General features: G+C 46.1%; 1 protein-coding gene across 1 annotated transcript in view; it reads right to left on the minus strand.

Moving 5' to 3' along the window:
* Positions 1 to 1,325: 1,325 nt before the first annotated feature.
* The window catches only part of DTHD1 (death domain containing 1), a 43,813-nt gene continuing 27,451 nt past the window's right edge, over positions 1,326 to 17,687 (minus strand). The window contains exons 9-10 of the mRNA XM_073343200.1: positions 2,447 to 2,504; positions 1,326 to 1,645 (exon numbers count right to left, since the gene is read on the minus strand). Coding sequence (XP_073199301.1) covers positions 1,326 to 1,645; positions 2,447 to 2,504 — 378 coding nt within the window. The remainder of the gene's footprint in view (positions 1,646 to 2,446; positions 2,505 to 17,687) is intronic.

Raw genomic sequence — 17,687 nt, forward strand, 5'->3', positions numbered from 1 at the left:
CTAAGGTGCCACAAGTACTCCTTTTCTTTTTTTTTTTTTCAGGCAATGATGCACATGTAAGTACCTATGATAGATTACAGAGGGAACCTGTGGAGGAGCAGGAAATTGAAACCAACCTTATCACTTCTTTGCATAGATGTAAATGACTGCACAAGGTGCAGAGCACTGGAGAATCAAAGTTCTTACAGAGAAATTGCACGTTATCCTTTATTACTGTATTCTTCTGCAACTGAAGCTTAGTTGAATAAGCTTTATGCTAGACACAGAGGCCATCTTGTGGTAGAATGTAGGTAGTAGCACAGAATGCTTGTAATTTGGAAATAAAGTTCTCTCACAATAGTTTCATGATTGTGATTACGATTTATATTTGTATTACTGTAGCACCTAGGAACCCTCATCATGGACCACTCCATTATGCTAGTTTCAGCTATGTATTTTTACAATATCTGGATCTAGAGTTGCTGCAGAATAAGTAACTAAAGAGAGAAAGTACTCAAAATAATTGCTTTTAATGGACGACTAATGTGTTAGCACAGTATGTATTTGTCATATGTTGAACTGGAATTCATTTGCAAATTGGATACAATTAATTTAGGCTTGAATAGAGACTGGGAGTGGCTAAGTCATTATGCAAGGTAACCTATTTCCCCTTGTTTTTTCCTCCTCCCCCCCCCCCCCCCAGACGCTCTTGTTAAACCGTGGATTTGTGCTGGAAATGACCCACCTTGATTATCATGCACATTGTAAGGAGAGTGATCACTTTAGATAAGCTATTACCAGCAGGAGAGTGGGGTGGGGGGAGGTATTTTTTCATGCTTTGTGTGTATAAAAAGATCTTCTACACTTTCCACAGTATGCATCCGATGAAGTGAGCTGTAGCTCACGAAAGCTTATGCTCAAATAAATTGGTTAGTCTCTAAGGTGCCACAAGTACTCCTTTTCTTTTAGCACAGTAAGGGACCTAAATACAAGATAGCTAGATTCAATTGCTATTGACAAAATGATTGGCACCACTTAAATGTAATCTGGTTTTAGTGGGCTTTTTTCTTTTTAAGAAAAAAGAGTGCATATTTTTGCACTTATGTCTCACTGAATGGACCAAAGTAATTCTTTTGCTGTTTCTAAATTGCTTAAAAAAAGTGGTGGTTGACAGCTTCAACCTGAAGAATTAATAAATTGTTTCTCTTACTTCTATTGTAAAGCTGTAGTTTTCTTACATGTGATAGCTACTTCGGGATAGTCTAATAACATGAGCTCCAATAACTGGATATCCGGAACCAAGTTATACAAGTTTCCTAAGGTGAAAACATCTAGAAATCTGTCTTTCAGTTGTCCATCTCAAACCAGTGTTTTTGCCAAGTGAATGCTTTATTCTCCCACTTGAACCTGAGCTCTTCTGAAAGATCACTTCTGCCACTCTTACGAAGATAACGAGATAGGAGTCGCTGTTTATCAGCTGATCTTGGAAGATTCTTTTTCCAGAAGCAAAGAAGCTCATAGATCTGATGTGTGAGATTATCAGGGCACTTCAGTCTAACAAGCTGAAGAGTGCTCCGACGGATAGGCAGGTGCAGAGAGAGCAATGATGCATTATCTTCTGAGAGCTCCTCCGCAAGCCAGTACAGCAAGTTATCCCACAGGGCCTCTGTTAGTCAAAATGTAAATGCTTGAAAGGTGTTATTTAGACTTTTTAAAATAATATTACAAATATATTTTAAAAGATCTATAAAATCATTTATTCCTGATGCCTTCTCCTAGACAAATGTTTAATTTTTAAAAAGATCTCCAAAGCTGAACATACTGTAGACTATGGGTGAAATCCTGTTCCCATTGAGGTCAGTGGGAGTTTTGCCACTGACTTAAGCAGAGTTAGAATTTACCCTGTCTATGCCTGTAATTTTGCATTCTAGCACAAACTTTGATTATTAACTTCCCTGACTCAGTAATGATCATTATACTTTAATTGTGTAGAGGAAATCAGCAATAAAATGCAGCAGCTCAAATATTTTCTACAACAGACCAGGGAAGAGAACACACCTTCCCGAGGAAAGGGCTGAGGGAAGGCAGGAACTTCTTTGACAACCACTGCCTGAACGTTCCTCCCAGAGGGCCACGTCACTGGAAGATGCAGGCCACTGCAGAGATGGAGCAACGAGCGGCAGCAGACCTCTGTGGCAAGAGGGCTGCCACACCATGTTGAGCCGTGAGGAGGCACCAGTGATGAGCTGACCCCCTTCACAGGACTATATAAGCTATTTGTTTCCCTGCTAAAGTTTCTCAGTAACCTTTTTTTTTTTTCATTTCCTTTAATATCATTTATTTACATTCTTCTGACTATGAAAGGGTCAGTTTAATAAATGAAAATATTGGCACCAACTAGATTAGTGTAACTTAATAAAAATAACTTTAAGAATAACTCCCATCTAGTGCAAAAAATAGCTCTTACCTGATGAATCAGTAGAAATTCTTTTTGTGCTTTGTGGCCGGTTGATTGATTTTTCATGCTACCAAAGAAAAAGTATTTAGGGAGGGAGAATGAACAAATCTGCCTGGGGAAGGGGATATGGGGGTGGAAAACAGTAAATCAACGTTTCAAGCAGAGTGCTGCTTATGCCATTACCACATACTGGGCCAGATTCAAAGCTACTGTAAATCAGCATACTCCAAATGAAATAATTGAAGCTATGTCTCTTGCAGCAGCTAACAATGGGCCCACTGTACTTGACAGTATGTCTACACTGCAATCATAAGGTGTGATTTGGAGCTTGTGTAGACATGCCCAATTTAGCTTTAATCTAGCTAGCTAATCCAGAGGTGAAGGTGTGGCAGCATGGGCTTCAGCACTGGCTAGCTACTCAAGTAATTTTCCAGGGTTCTTATGGGCCTCAGTGCCCTGATACTCATGTTATCTAGACCAGCGATTCTCAAACTGTGGGTTGGGACCCCAGGGTAGGTCAGGACCCCATTTTAATGGGGTTTCCAGGGCTGGCTTTACACTTTCTGGGGCCCAGGGCCAAAACCCAAGCCTCACTGCCTGGGGTCGAAGCGGAAGCTTGAGGGCTTCAGCCCTGGGTGGCAGGGCACAGGTTACAGGCCCCCTGCCTGGAGCTGAAGCCCTTGGGATTCAGCTTTGGACCCCCGCCACCATTAGGGGGTTCAGGCTTTGCGCTCCTCTTCCCCCTCTCCCCCTCCTGGGGCAGAGGGACTCAGAGGAGGGGGGAGCTTAGGCTTTGGCCTCCCTCTGGGAGTCATGTAGTAATTTTTGTTAGAACGGGGTCATGGTTCAATGAAGTTTGAGAACCCTGATCTAGATTAAAGGTGTGTGTGTGTGTATATATATATATATATATATATATATATATAGCTTGGGGTATCCTTTATGAACAAGTTGCTGCATTTGTGCAGATGTGCACAGTAGCAGATGTTCTAAGATATGATTCACATTGCCATCTATGTGTCATATGACAAATCTATTATGAAGGGGTGTGTGTGTGTGTGTGTATATATATATATATAATATGTGTGTGTGTGTATATATATAACATGAAGGAATGGAGTCTAATTTCAGATACTGAAAGAAACGTGCCGGTGCACCTTGAACTTCTCTAATCTGGCACTTTCTGGTCCAGCAACATCTGTAGTCCAGCATAGGTGCCGACTCTGTGGGTGCTCCAGAGCTGGAGCAGCCACGGGTTAAAAATAGTGGGTGCAGATCATCCACCGGCACCAAGCTCCTTGCGAGCCAGTGGCCCTGTGCTTACCAACTCCTCTGCCTCCCTCCCAGCGCTTCCGGAGCACCATAAACAGCTGATTCACGGCGTTCCAGCTCTGGGAGGGAAGGAGAGGATCTGGGGCCAGCGGCCGGGCCCCCAGGGAGGGGGCTATTCTGGGCGCAAAGCCTGGGGGCTGCTGCAGCACTTCCTGCACGTATGGAGACCTGCTGGCACTCTGCATTGACCTCCCGTGGTTCAGCAAATTCTCTAGTTCCAAGGCTGCTGGACTAGAGGTTCAACCTATACATGCAAGTGTCACTGTTTACAAAGATGATGATACCTAGCACATACCTAGAAATTGTTGGCTTATTAATTTCATAGCACAAACTTTAGGAAGGGCACACTCTAATAAACATGTTTTGTGGGTTTCACTGTACATGAGGAAATGTGTGAAACTTCTCAGATGTATAGATTAATCAATAATTCTACCATTGCAGCTACACTTACTCTTTTATTGTCTGGTGCAATATGTAATTTTAACACATTAAAAAGATCATTATAAGCAATGGTCTGTATTCTCAATGATAAAGTGCAGTATTTTTTCCTACTGCCCTTGATTCACTGAGTTGGGGAACAGAGCCAAAATATTGCCTGCTTTATTCCCCTTTCCCTGCTCCCTTCTACCTGCTTGGGATGGGGAAATTAGAGGTATGTAGCCCCTACTCTTACCTCCCTCTAACAGCAATATGGGGACTACTAACATGGTGCTGCGTGACTTGGCCTCCACCTGACCTTACGTTAACAACCTTTTGAAAAGAGAGACTTCAAATGTTGTTTAAAAATTGGAAAGAAGGAACTGAGGTCCATGGGTATTGAGTTATGTATTCTAAAAGCCACCACAACCATGAGTTCCCTACTCACCTAAGGTTTAGCCTCAACTCTGAGGCTGATTGCTAGCAGTCCAGAAGGTAGGGATCCTAATGTGGATTTTGTGCATGGCAGTGCAAAACCCAATCAATCTTGTATGCATCTGAGGGCCTAATTCATCATTGTAATACACAAGTTTTACAGCAATGCAACTCCCTTGCAGTCAGTGGAGTTGTACCAATATAAAATGATCACAAAGTGCTAGAAAAATAAAGTATTAAATGAAATGGGATGAGAATCTCTTCCAGAGGGGGCACTGTTCTTCTTTCAAGATGACAATGGTCTTTATTTTTGTCTTGCTCAAATAGGCAGTTATATTTAAACATGGAGTTTAATTTGCTAATGGGGATTTAGAGCTAATGGGGGGGGAAGGAGGGGGGGAAAATCACCTCTTGGAATCACTTGATTGTTTTCTCCTCATATTTACTCCACTTTTACACTCGTGCAGTTAGTCCTGATTTATACCAGTAGACTTGAGTTCAGAAACAGGCCTATTGTTTTCTCTTTGAGTTAAAAGGAAAAAGTTGAGGTAGATGTGACGGGGTATATCTGGCCCTTTGAGGCTCCCCCCTGGAGGCCCCATGGTCCTACCACTCCCTGCCCCAGGAAAGGAGCAGTGAAGGTGGATCCTCCAGGCCTGCCTAGAAAGGCTGCACAGAATCAGCAAATCAGAGCCCAGCTGGCTCAGATAAAAGGAACTGCAAAGCCTGCCCAGATCAGTTCCTGGGTTGGTGTGTGCTTGCTTGTTGCTGGTCACAAGAGCTCAAAAAGAGAACCAGTAGATGAATTTTGGTGATATTTGCATTCAGTGAGGAGGAAGAGGCTCTGAGAACTTCAGCACTGAGGTACGGGTGAAGACAAAGGGGATACATGGGAAAAGGCCCAGAGAATAGTATCAGGTAACCAAAGGAAGCAGTATGTGGCTGCTGTGAGGAGGGTCCCTGGGCCCAGGTCTCCCCACCGGCCACAGGGCAGTGGCCTAAGCCCTGAGAATGGGACAAGTCTCCTTTAGAAGCCCAAGCAAAGAGCTGGAATTAAAGGGCCCAGAAACAGGGCTGAACATCCTGTTGAGGGCCGTCAGGTAGTTGGACTTTCCCTACCCTGGAAGGGGTTCATCCATTTTACACTCTGGCTTGTCTGGAGGGCTGAGCTACTGAAGACCTACCTAGTGAGGTCAACAACCTACAGAGGTGCCTGGGGCAGGAGAGCTTGCAGCATCACATCCAGCTGACAGGAGGTACCCACTAGAGGTGAGTGTCACAGTAGGCAACAAAATTCTTAAATGCAGTTAAAACAAGATAGCTCCATCACTGGGTAGCGCTGCTGAATACCAATGTGATATTCTGTGATATTGTGGCACATAAAAATATAAATGTGAGGAGAATGGTCATGGTTTGGACGACACCATTATTTTTTTAGAAACTCATTTTTCAGGAATTTTATGTTGAAAAATAAGAAAAAAATGAATATAACACTGGAAAGTCCAAAACGTAACTTAGTTTGCAAACTTCTGCTTAAGATTGGATTTATCAGCAACTTCTTTTGATAATATTTTAACTTATTAAGGCTTGGAATATGGCCAGTTCTCAGTGTCATTCTGACTAAAATTGAGAAAATAGCTAATGCTCAGAGCAGGCAGGGGTACATGGAGTATTTAATTTCCACCATTACTGGTTCTCCCCATAATGGAGGTGCCAAAGAGGTCTGCTGTCAGAAGAGAGAAATTAAGGCCAAGGTTAATTGTGGAGGAAGATACTATTCAGTGTGAAGAAGGGGTTACAAGGTTTGGATCCAACAATTTTTAGGAAGAATGATTTTGACATTTAGAATTCCAATGGTCAGTGTACGTATCAAAGTTATCAAAGAAATCTGCTGAGGGTATGCTTCCTATAATAAGGAAGACTGAAAAGGGGTCTCTGTAGGTTTCTGGCTGGCTGGGTTCCTGTTGAATTAACTATCTAATGCTACTGGAATTTCATTTTATTGCATGTATTTTTAATGGTGTATTACGGTGCCTACAGCCTTGGATAAGCATCTCTTTATTATTTTGAATCTAAATAAAATAAGGCCGAGTAATATCTTTAAATAAAAATACATTAGGTGGGTGTAAAAGAAAGAGCTCTCTCGGAAGTTATAATAATTCAAATTGGTTTGCAGTCCAACTTGGTGAAAATAATTTTGTCCTATGCAATTATTCTCAATGAGCATTAAGGTGAAATCCTGACCCCAGAGAAATCTCTGGAAAAACTACTGGCTTCAGTGAGGCCAGGATTTCACCACTAGCATCTAAAACACATAAGCTTTTGCATTTCTTGGGGGGGGAGGTGTGTTTTTTTTTTTTTAATTGGGGGTGAGGGTTGGGGGACATAACTATTTTTCAAAAAGTTAGCTATAGTTAAAAGTCTCATAATTTAAAAATGACACGTAATATTAACCTTAAACTTTCAAAAAATATTCTTTTGGGCAGAGATTGCACAAGAAGCATTCTGGGCAGTAAAGAGCTTTGTGTTTTTTTCCCAAAGTTTTACAGGATGCAGATTGGCCTTATAGGGAAAACTAGCTCACCACATACTAACTCACTATCATATCACTGTAATTAAACACACTTAAGGGGGAGCTGAATACAAATAACTGAAAATATTGTCAGGTGGGTAAGTAGTGGGTCATTTTAAAAGAGATCCCATTTGTTCATGTCACCAAACAACCAAACTGTCTGCTTAGGGGATATTGTTGGCTGGTATAAAGTGTTGTGGGTCAAAATAATGGTGGCTTCTGTACTGAGATAATTGCTCAGTGTTTTCCTTTATTGTTGCTATTGGTCTTTCACTTTCATGAATATGAAGCTTAATCCACAAACAACATTTAAATTAAATTCAGAGTTTGTGAGAGCAAAGTGGTAATTATTTACAGTTCCAAATAGTAATTATTAGAGAAAAATACATGAACTGAGGGGCCAGATTCTCATTTTATTTACACTACTGCAATTCTGGGGTAACTACATTATAGTGGTGGATGTGAGATGTTTTAAGTGTTGTTAAATTTAACATCCTCTAGATGCCAGTGTCATGTCTACATTTGCCTTATGTGAAACATGCTTTGAGAAGAAAAAGTCAAAAGCCTGTGGTTAAAGAATAAGCAGTTATGGTATAGAAGGAATGCTCATTATTGTAAACTGGATATTTTTTAGCTTGGATACACTGATCTAAGTGTAAGAAGAGTTATGGTCATTTTAACAAACTATATTTTGTTGTAGTAGATTGCAATGCATTTTATTTGTCTAACTGGAAGAAAATTGGCCCTTTATTATCCCATAAAGGCGAAAAGCCAGTGTTGTTAGGACTGATCCTGGATCTCAAAGAGGAAAATTTTAGCAGAATTTGGGGGATGGGTGCACGTGTGGATTTAAGAATATATAAGCCCCTCCATTTTCCATTTAAACTGATTTTTTACTGAAAAATTCTTGAGCTTTTAAAGAAAGTATTCCATTTTTTGATTTTTCACCCTACTTTAGTATCATTCAAATATATAAAAATATTTTTTTAGGAAAATGCAATTCATTGTATAATGTATATATTACAATAATGCATTAGTCTGTGTATATGCAAAGCTGCCTGTTGAAGTAAGGCTATGTATTAGTCTAGAAGATACACACAACAAACTGGTTTCAGAGTAGCAGCCGTGTTAGTCTGTATTCGCAAAAAGAAAAGGTGTACTTGTGGCACCTTAGAGACTAACAAATTTATTTGAGCATAAGCTTTCGTGAGCTACAGCTCACTTCATCGGACACATCCGATGAAGTGAGCTGTAGCTCACGAAAGCTTATGCTCAAATAAATTTGTTAGTCTCTAAGGTGCCACAAGTACACAACAAACAGGCATGCTCACAAGCTCTGAAGTATGTGTGCATCTGAACGTACTAGCAGTGGTGAGCTGGAGCCGGTTCGCAAGAACTGGTGGTTAAATTTAGAAGCCCTTTTAGAACTGGTTGTTCCGCGTGGGACAACCGGTTCTAAAAGGGCTTCTAAATTTAACAACGGGCCAAAAGTGGCACCTTAGGCGCCGACTCCATGGGTGCTCCAGGCTGGAGAACCCAAGGGGAAAATTTGGTGGATGCAGAGCAGGCCACTGGCAGCTCCCCACCCCGGCCCCAGCTCACCTCCACTCCATCTCTGCCTCCTCCCTGAATGCGCCACCTCACTCTGCTTCTCAACCCCACCCCCCCGCCTTCTTCCCGCAAATCAGCTGTTCGTGTGGGAAGCCGTGGCGGGCTGAGAAGCAGGCGGCGGCTTTGCAGTCAGGCCCAGGGAGGCGGAGGTGAGCTGGGGTGGGAGGGGGGCAAGGAGGGCCACCCGCGCCACAGCAGGTAATCTGGGGGGGGGCTGCGCGCAGGGGAACCACTTCCCGCCCCAGCTCACCTCCGCCACCCTCGGACTGAGCGGGAAGCCACCGCCTGCTTCTCAGCCCTCCCAGGCTTCCTGCCGAACAGCTGATTTGTGGGAAGCTGGGAGGGGGCGCGGAGAAGCAGAGCTGGGCGGTGCGTTCAGGGGGGGAGCGGAGGTGAGGTGAGCTGGGTGCGGGGTGGGGAGCTGCTGGTGGGTGCTCTGCACCCACCAAATTTTCCCCGTGGGTGCTCCAGCTCCGGAGCACCCACGGAGTCAGCGCCTAAGGTGCCACTCGTGATGTGATCAGTGGGGGAAGTGGCTGCTCCCCCAACCCTAGGAGCCAGAGGGACCTGCCGGATGCTTCCTGGGAGCTGCCCCAGGTAAGCACCTCCGGGACTCCCCACCTCACCCCCCAGCAGGTCCCTCTGGCTCTTAGGGGTGGGGTGGGCACCCACTATGGTGGCCCATGAGACCATCCTGCCTGGTTCTGGGGGCAGTCGGGGGACAGGGGATGGGGGTGGATGGGGCAGGGGCCCTGGGGGGGCCTCAAGGAATGTGGGGGGTTGAATGGGGCAGGAGTCCCGGGGGGCGGGGATGGGCAACGACCCCCTCGTGGGGTGAGGAGGGAATCGGTTGTTAAGATTTTGGCAGCTCATCACTGCGTACTGGTGAATCTCACACCCACTATGTAAACATTTCAAGCTGTTAGCAGATAATGGTTTAAAGGTTTGACACACTAAAATTGGAAGAAAACAAAAATCTGTAACAGAATATGTTTCAGAACACAAGGAAGCATTTGAAAGTTTTAAAAACAAAAACAGGAGAAAAGGATTAAATTGAGTGTATGCACTGCAAATGGTGTGGCCCAATTATTAAATGCAAACATTTATTTAAATGTTTTTAAATAATAAAAAACAGAAAATGCTCTAAGTGCATTAACTCGGTGGAGTGCTTCCACAGTACTGAGGCTAGAGTTGACTTCCGGAGCATTGCACTGTGGATAGCTATCCCACAGTTCCCGCAGTCTCCGCTGCCCATTGGAATTCTGGGTTGAGATCCCAGTGCCTGATGGGGCTAAAACATTGTCGCGGGTGGTTCTGGGTACATATCGTCAGGCCCCCCTTCCCTCCCTCCCTCCGTGAAAGCAACGGCAGGCAATCGTTTCGCGCCTTTTTTCCTGAGTTACCTGTGCAGACGCCATACCACAGCAAGCATGGAGCCCGCTCAGGTAACCATCACCCTATGTCTCCTGGGTGCTGGCAGATGCGGTACGGCATTGCTAACAGTAGCAGCAACCCATTGCCTTCTGGCAGCAGACGGTGCAATATGACTGGTAGCCGTCATCGTCATGTCCGAGGTGCTCCTGGCCACATCGGCCAGGAGCACCTGGGCAGACATGGGCACAGGGACTAAATTTGGAGTGACTTGACCAGGTCATTCTCTTTAGTCCTGCAGTCAGTCCTATTGAACCGTCTTATGGTGAGCAGGCAGGCGATACGGATTGCTAGCAGTCGTACTGTACCATCTTCTGCCGGGCAGGCAAGAGATGAGGATGGCATGCAGTCCTTCTGCACTGTCTGCTGCCAGCCAAAGATGTAAAAGACAGATGGAGTGGATCAAAACAAGAAATAGATCAGATTTGTTTTGTACTCATTTGCTTCCCCCACTCCCCTGTCTAGGGGACTCATTCCTCTAGGTCACACTGCAGTCACTCACAGAGAAGGTGCAGTGAGGTAAATCTAGCCATGTATCAATCAGAGGCCAGGCTAACCTCCTTGTTCCAATAAGAACAATAACTTAGGTGCACCATTTCTTATTGGAACCCTCCGTGAAGTCCTGCCTGAAATACTCTTTGATGTAAAGTCACCCCCTTTGTTGATTTTAGCTCCCTGAAGCCAACCCTGTAAGCCGTGTCCTCAGTCGCCCCTCCCTGCGTCAGAGCAATGGCAAACAATCGTGCATCTGAGTTGAGAGTGCTGTCCAGAGCAGTCACAATGGAGCACTCTGATGGGGCTAAAACATTGTCGCGGGTGGTTCTGGTTACATATCGTCAGGCCCCGTTCCCTCCCTCCCTCCGTGAAAGCAAGGGCAGGCAATCATTTCGCGCCTTTTTTCCTGAGTTACCTGTGCAGACGCCATACCACAGCAAGCATGGAGCCCGCTCAGGTAACAGTCATCGTATGTCTCCTGGGTGCTGGCAGACACGGTACGGCATTGCTACACAGCAGCATCAACCCCTTGCCTTGTGGCAGCAGACGGTACAGTATGACTGGTAGCCGTCATCGTCCTGTCCGAGGTGCTCCTGGCCACGTCGGCCAGGAGCGCCTGGGCAGACATGGGCGCAGGGACTAAATTTGGAGTGACTTGACCAGGTCATTCTCTTTAGTCCTGCAGTCAGTCCTATTGAACCGTCTTATGGTGAGCAGGCAGGCGATACGGATTGCTAGCAGTCGTACTGTACTATCTTCTGCCGGGCAGGCAAGAGATGTGGATGGCATGCAGTCCTTCTGCACTGTCTGCTGCCAGCCAAAGATGTAAAAGATAGATGGAGTGGATCAAAACAAGAAATAGACCAAATTTGTTTTGTACTCATTTGCTTCTCCCCCCCCCCCCCCGTCTAGGGGACTCATTCCTCGAGATCACACTGCAGTCACTCACAGAGAAGGTGCAGCAAGAACAATAACTTAGGTGCACCATTTCTTATTGGAACCCTCCGTGAAGTCCTGCCTGAAATACTCCATGATGTAAAGCCACCCCCTTTGTTGATTTTAGCTCCCTGAAGCCAACCCTGTAAGCCATGTCATCAGTCGCCCCTCCCTCCGTCAGAGCAACAGCAGGCAATAGTTCTGCGCCTTTTTTCAGTGCGGACGCCATTCCAAGGCAAGCATGGAGGCCGCTCAGCTCACTTTGGCAATTAGGAGCACATTAAACACCACACGCATTATCCAGCAGTATATGCAGCACCAGAACCTGGCAGAGCAATACCGGGCGAGGAGGCGACGTCAGCGTGGTCACGTGAGTGATCAGGACATGGACACAGATTTCTCTGAAAGCATGGGCCCTGCCAATGCATGCATCATGGTGCTAATGGGGCAGGTTCATGCTGTGGAACGCCAATTCTGGTCTCGGGAAACAAGCACGGACTGGTGGGACCGCATAGTGTTGCAGGTCTGGGACGATTCCCAGTGGCTGCGAAACTTTCGCATGCGTAAGGGCACTTTCATGGAACTTTGTGACTTGCTTTCCCCTGCCCTGAAGCACATGAATACTAAGATGAGAGCAGCCCTCACAGTTGAGAAGCAAGTGGCAATAGCCCTGTGGAAGCTTACAACGCCAGACAGCTACCGGTCAGTTGGGAATCAATTTGGAGTGGGCAAATCTACTGTTGGGGCTGCTGTGATGCAAGTAGCCCACACAATCAAAGATCTGCTGATATCAAGGGTAGTGACCCTGGGAAATGTGCAGGTCATGGTGGATGGCTTTGCTGCAATGGGATTCCCTAACTGTGGTGGGGCCATAGACGGAACCCATATCCCTATCTTGGCACCGGAGCACCAAGCCGGTGAGTACATAAACCGCAAGGGGTACTTTTCAATAGTGCTGCAAGCTCTGGTGGATCACAAGGGATGTTTCACCAACATCAACGTGGGATGGCCGGGAAAAGTACATGACGCTCGCATCTTCAGGAACTCTGGTCTGTTTCAAAAGCTGCAGGAAGGGACTTTATTCCCAGACCAGAAAATAACTGTTGGGGACGTTGAAATGCCTATATGTATCCTTGGGGACCCAGCCTACCCCTTAATGCCATGGCTCATGAAGCTGTACACAGGCAGCCTGGACAGTAGTCAGGAGCTGTTCAACTACAGGCTGAGCCAGTGCAGAATGGTGGTAGAATGTGCATTTGGGCGTTTAAAGGCGCGCTGGTGCAGTTTACTGACTCGTTTAGACCTCAGCAAAACCAATATTCCCACTATTATTACTGCTTGCTGTGTGCTCCACAATATCTGTGAGAGTAAGGGGGAGACATTTATGGCGGGGTGGGAGGTTGAGGCAAATCGCCTGGCTGCTGGTTACGCGCAGCCAGACACCAGGGCGGTTAGAAGAGCACAGGAGGGCGCGGTGAAAACCAGTTTCATGACTGGCCAGGCTACGGTGTGAAAGTTCTGTTTGTTTCTCCTTGATGAAACCCCCCGCTCCTTGGTTCACTCTGCTTCCCTGCAAGCTAACCACCCTCCCCTCCTCCCTTTAATCATTGCTTGCAGAGGCAATAAAGTCATTGTTGCTTCACATTAATGCATTCTTTATTCATTCATCACACAAATAGGGGGATGACTATCAAGGTAGCCTAGGAGGGGTGGTGGAGGAGGGAAGGAAAATGCCACAAGGCACTTTAAAAGTTTACAACTTTAAAATTTATTGAATGCCAGCCTTCTTTTTTTGGGGGGGCAATCCTCTGTGGCGGAGTGGCTGGTTGGCCGATGGCCCCCCCACCGCGTTCTTGGGTGTCTGGGTGTGGAGGCTATGGAACTTGGGGAGGAGGGCGGTTGGTTACACAGGGGCTGTAGTGGCAGTCTGTGCTCCAGCTGCCTTTGCTGCAGCTCAACCGTACACTGGAGCATACTGGTTTGGTCCTCCAGCAGCCTCAGCATTGAATCCTGCCTCCTCTCATCATGCTGCCGCCACATTTGAGCTTCAGCCCTCTCTTCAGCCCACCACTTACTCTCTTCAGCCCACCACCTCTCCTCCCGGTCATTTTGTGCTTTCCTGCACTCTGACATTATTTGCCTCCATGCATTCGTCTGTGCTCTGTCAGTGTGGGAGGACAGCATGAGCTCAGAGAACATTTCATCACGAGTGCGTTTTTTTTCTTTCTAATCTTCACTAGCCTCTGGGAAGGAGAAGATCCTGTGATCATTGAAACACATGTAGCTGGTGGAGGAAAAAAAAAGGGACAGTGGTATTTAAAAAGACACTGTTATAAAACAGTGGCTACAGTCTTTCAGGGTAAACCTTGCTGTTAACGAAAGCACATGTGCTATGTATGTAATGTTACAAGGTCACATTTTGCCTCCCCCCACCGCGTGGCTACCCCCTCAACCCTCCCCCCTCCCTGTGGCTAACAGCGGGGAACATTTCTGTTCAGCCACAGGCAAACAGCTCAGCAGGAACGGGCTCCTCTGAATGTCCCCTGAAGAAAAGCACCCTATTTCAATCAGGAGACCATGAATGATATCTCACTCTCCTGAGGATAACACAGAGAGATGTTGTTTGAACGCCAGCAAACATACACTGCAATGCTTTGTTGTACAATGATTCCCGAGTACGTGTTACTGGCCTGGAGTGGTGAAGTGTCCTACCATGAAGGATGCAATAAGGCTGCCCTCCCCAGAAACCTTTTGCAAAGGCTTTGGGAGAGAGCCGCGAATGCCAGGGCAAATTAATCCTTTCACATGCTTGCTTTTAAACCATGTATAGTATTCTAAAAGGTACACTTACCGGAGGTCCCTTCTCCATCTGCCGGGTCCAGGAGGCAGCCTTGGATGGGTTCGGGAAGTACTGGCTCCAGGTCCAGGGTGAGAGAGAGTTCCTGGCTGTCGGGAAAACCGGTTTCTCCGCTTGCATGCTGTGAGCTATCTACAACCTCATCATCATCATCTTCTTTGTCCCCAAAACCTGCTTCCGTGTTGCCTCCATCTCCATTGAAGGAGTCAAACAACACGGCTGGGGTAGTGGTGGCTGAACCCCCTAAAATGACATGCAGCTCCTCATAGAAGCGGCATGTTTGGGGCTCTGATCCGGAGCGGCCGTTCGCCCCTCTGGTTTTCTGGTAGGCTTGCCTCAGCTCCTTAAGTTTCACGCGGCACTGCTTCGGATCCCTGTTATGGCCACTGTCCTTCATGCCCTGGGAGATTTTGACAAAGGTTTTGGCATTTCAAAAACTGGAACGGAGTTCTGATAGCACAGATTTTTCTCCCCATACAGCGATCAGAGCCCGTACCTCCCGTTCGGTCCATGCTGGAGCTCTTTTGCGATTCTGGGACTCCATCATGGTCACCTCTGCTGATGAGCTCTGCATGGTCACCTGCAGCTTGCCACGCTGGCCAAACAGGAAATAAGATTCAAAAGTTTCCATTTTTTTTCCTGTCTACCTGGCTAGTGCATCTGAGTTGAGAGTGTCCACAGCGGTCACAATGGAGCACTCTGGGATAGTTCCCGGAGGCCAATACCGTCGAATTGTGTCCACAGTACCCCAAATTCGACCCGGCAAGGCCGATTTAAGCACTAATCCACTTGTCGGGTGGAGTACGGAAATCTATTTTAAGACCCCTTTAAGTCGAACTAAAGGGCTTCATTGTGTGGACGGGTGCAGGTTTACATCGATTTAACGCTGCTAAATTTGACCTAAAGTCCTAGTGTAGACCAGGGCTAAGTCTTATACAATGTGAACTAGCCAAGGGAAACAAGAACCCCTCTGCCTTCAAAGAAAAGAATGAATTCCCTTCCTAAAGACAGCTAGCTGAGTGAACTCCAAATTAGATACAGCTGTGCTCAAGGGGTGAGGCTCTGATTCTGAAGTGCTGTTAAGTGATAGGATAAGTGACTTACTTTCCTGTCTGTCTTCTACAGATAGACTCTCCTTTTCACCATCTGAGAGGGAAGAGGTTTTTTTGTTTTTGGTACTGAAAAGCTTACTAATTTTAATTGCTTTGCAAAATTGAATTATCGTAAGATCAGGAACTATGGCTGGCGTAACTCTGCTCCCATTGAAGCTGGTGGGAGCAGTATAGGGCTAATGCTGAATGCTTCTGAAAATCTCATCCTAAAGCAAAGGAAGTACAAAGTACTAATAGTTTAAAACAACGTTCTGTATTGACTACTAGTGTGACTCTTGTTCCCAATCAACCAAAGAGGGAAGAAAGATGCATCTTGAAAGCAAAAATAAACTCCACGTATATAATAGTGCTAAGGGCTTTAATACTTAATGCATGCTAAAAGGACAGACCTTTTCAGGGGGGCTATGACAACCGGAATAGTAGTCTACAAATAGACTGGGCTGTGTTGTTATCCCTATACCAATACCATGCACACACTCTGCGTTATCAATATGCCAGAGATGAACAGTACTAAGTAGAATGAGCATTGTGTTTACTGTGCCTGTGAGATACATGGTAGTATAACCACTGTACAGGATTAACATAAACCTCATAGAACTGGGTAGAGAAGAAACAATGTGGCTTCAGTGTATCTGATAAACAGAAGTGGGTTACATATTCTGAAGAAACAATGCTGTAGAAGTGTATTATATACTTACTGTAATATGGCAAGTGTGTAATATAGGCAGGAAGTTAATTGTGCATGGGGGGAAGTAACTGATTAAATTTCTTGATGAAATGACATAATTTTATTCTCTGCACACTAATGTGATAAGGGTATTGTAACTGCTTCATTAAGTACATCAAACACTGTGTATTAACATCACATGGAATTTGAAATTGCCTGCAGTAAATTATCAACATTGCTATTGTAATTGCATTTGTAAGCATATGAAATTGTATGGCGGGCCATGAATGCTCACACAATTGGGGTTGGGGTGCAGGAGGAAGTGAGGACTCTGGAGTGGGGCCAGAAATGAGGGGGCTGGGTGGGGATGGGAGGTGAGAGCTCTGGGTTGGGGCTGCGGGTGAGGGGTTTGGGGTGTAGGAGCATGCTCTGGGCTGGGACCAAGGGGTTTGGAGGGCAGGAGGGGAATCAGGGCTGGGGCAGGAGGTTGGGGGTGCGGGGGGTGGCTCAGGGGTGCAGGCTCCAGGCAGGGCTTTCCTCAAGCAGCTCCTGGAAGCAGTGGCATGTCCCCACTCTGGCTCCTACATGGAGGTGCAGCCAGGCGGCTCTTTTGTGTGCTGCCCCTTCCGCAGGCACCGCCCCTGCAGCTCCCGTTAGCCGTGGTTCCTGGCTAATGGGAACTGCGGGGGCAGCACCTAGGGCGGAGGCAGTGGGCGGAGCAGAACCCCCTTGCTGCCCCTAGGTGTAGGAGCTGGAGGGGGGAGATGCCACTGCTTCCAGGAGCTGTGCGGTGTGGCCCCCAACCCTACTCCTCAGCTGGAGCGCCAGAGCAGGGCAAGCCCCAGACCCTGCTCCCCAGTGGGAGCTCGAGGGCCGCATTAAAACAGCTGGCGGGCTGTAGTTTGCCCACCCCTGACTTATATGCATACCTATCCTTGCTTGTCTAGTTTTACTTGTTTTATTAAGATGCTTTTGTTCTTTAGAAGCCAAAATCAATGGGAAGGACCTCTATATAATTAAAATTTGTGGATCACACCACTGAGCTTAAAAATTAGGATGAACGTTTTATAACAACTTGGCCTACAGACCTTTTTGCCATGTTAGTAATTTTAGATCAGGTTATAAAGCACCTTAGCTAATCAAAATCTTCCTTTTAGCTACTAGAATATTAAACTGAGTAATCCATATTATCAGACTCATGGAACCCTTGTCCTTTGCTATGCCATTCTGTTTTTGACTCTGTTGCCCTCACTTCCAATGGCATGAGTCAAACTGTGCACTCTCGACCTGTGCCCACTGACTTCCCTGTAAGCTCTTCTGGGCAGGGGCTGAATCTTTCTTTTTAATGTATTTTGTTAAATGCCTAGCAGAATTTTTGGTGCTAT

The sequence above is a fragment of the Lepidochelys kempii genome, chromosome 4 (assembly GCF_965140265.1).
Source record: "Lepidochelys kempii isolate rLepKem1 chromosome 4, rLepKem1.hap2, whole genome shotgun sequence".
Taxonomy (NCBI): Eukaryota; Metazoa; Chordata; order Testudines; family Cheloniidae; genus Lepidochelys; species Lepidochelys kempii.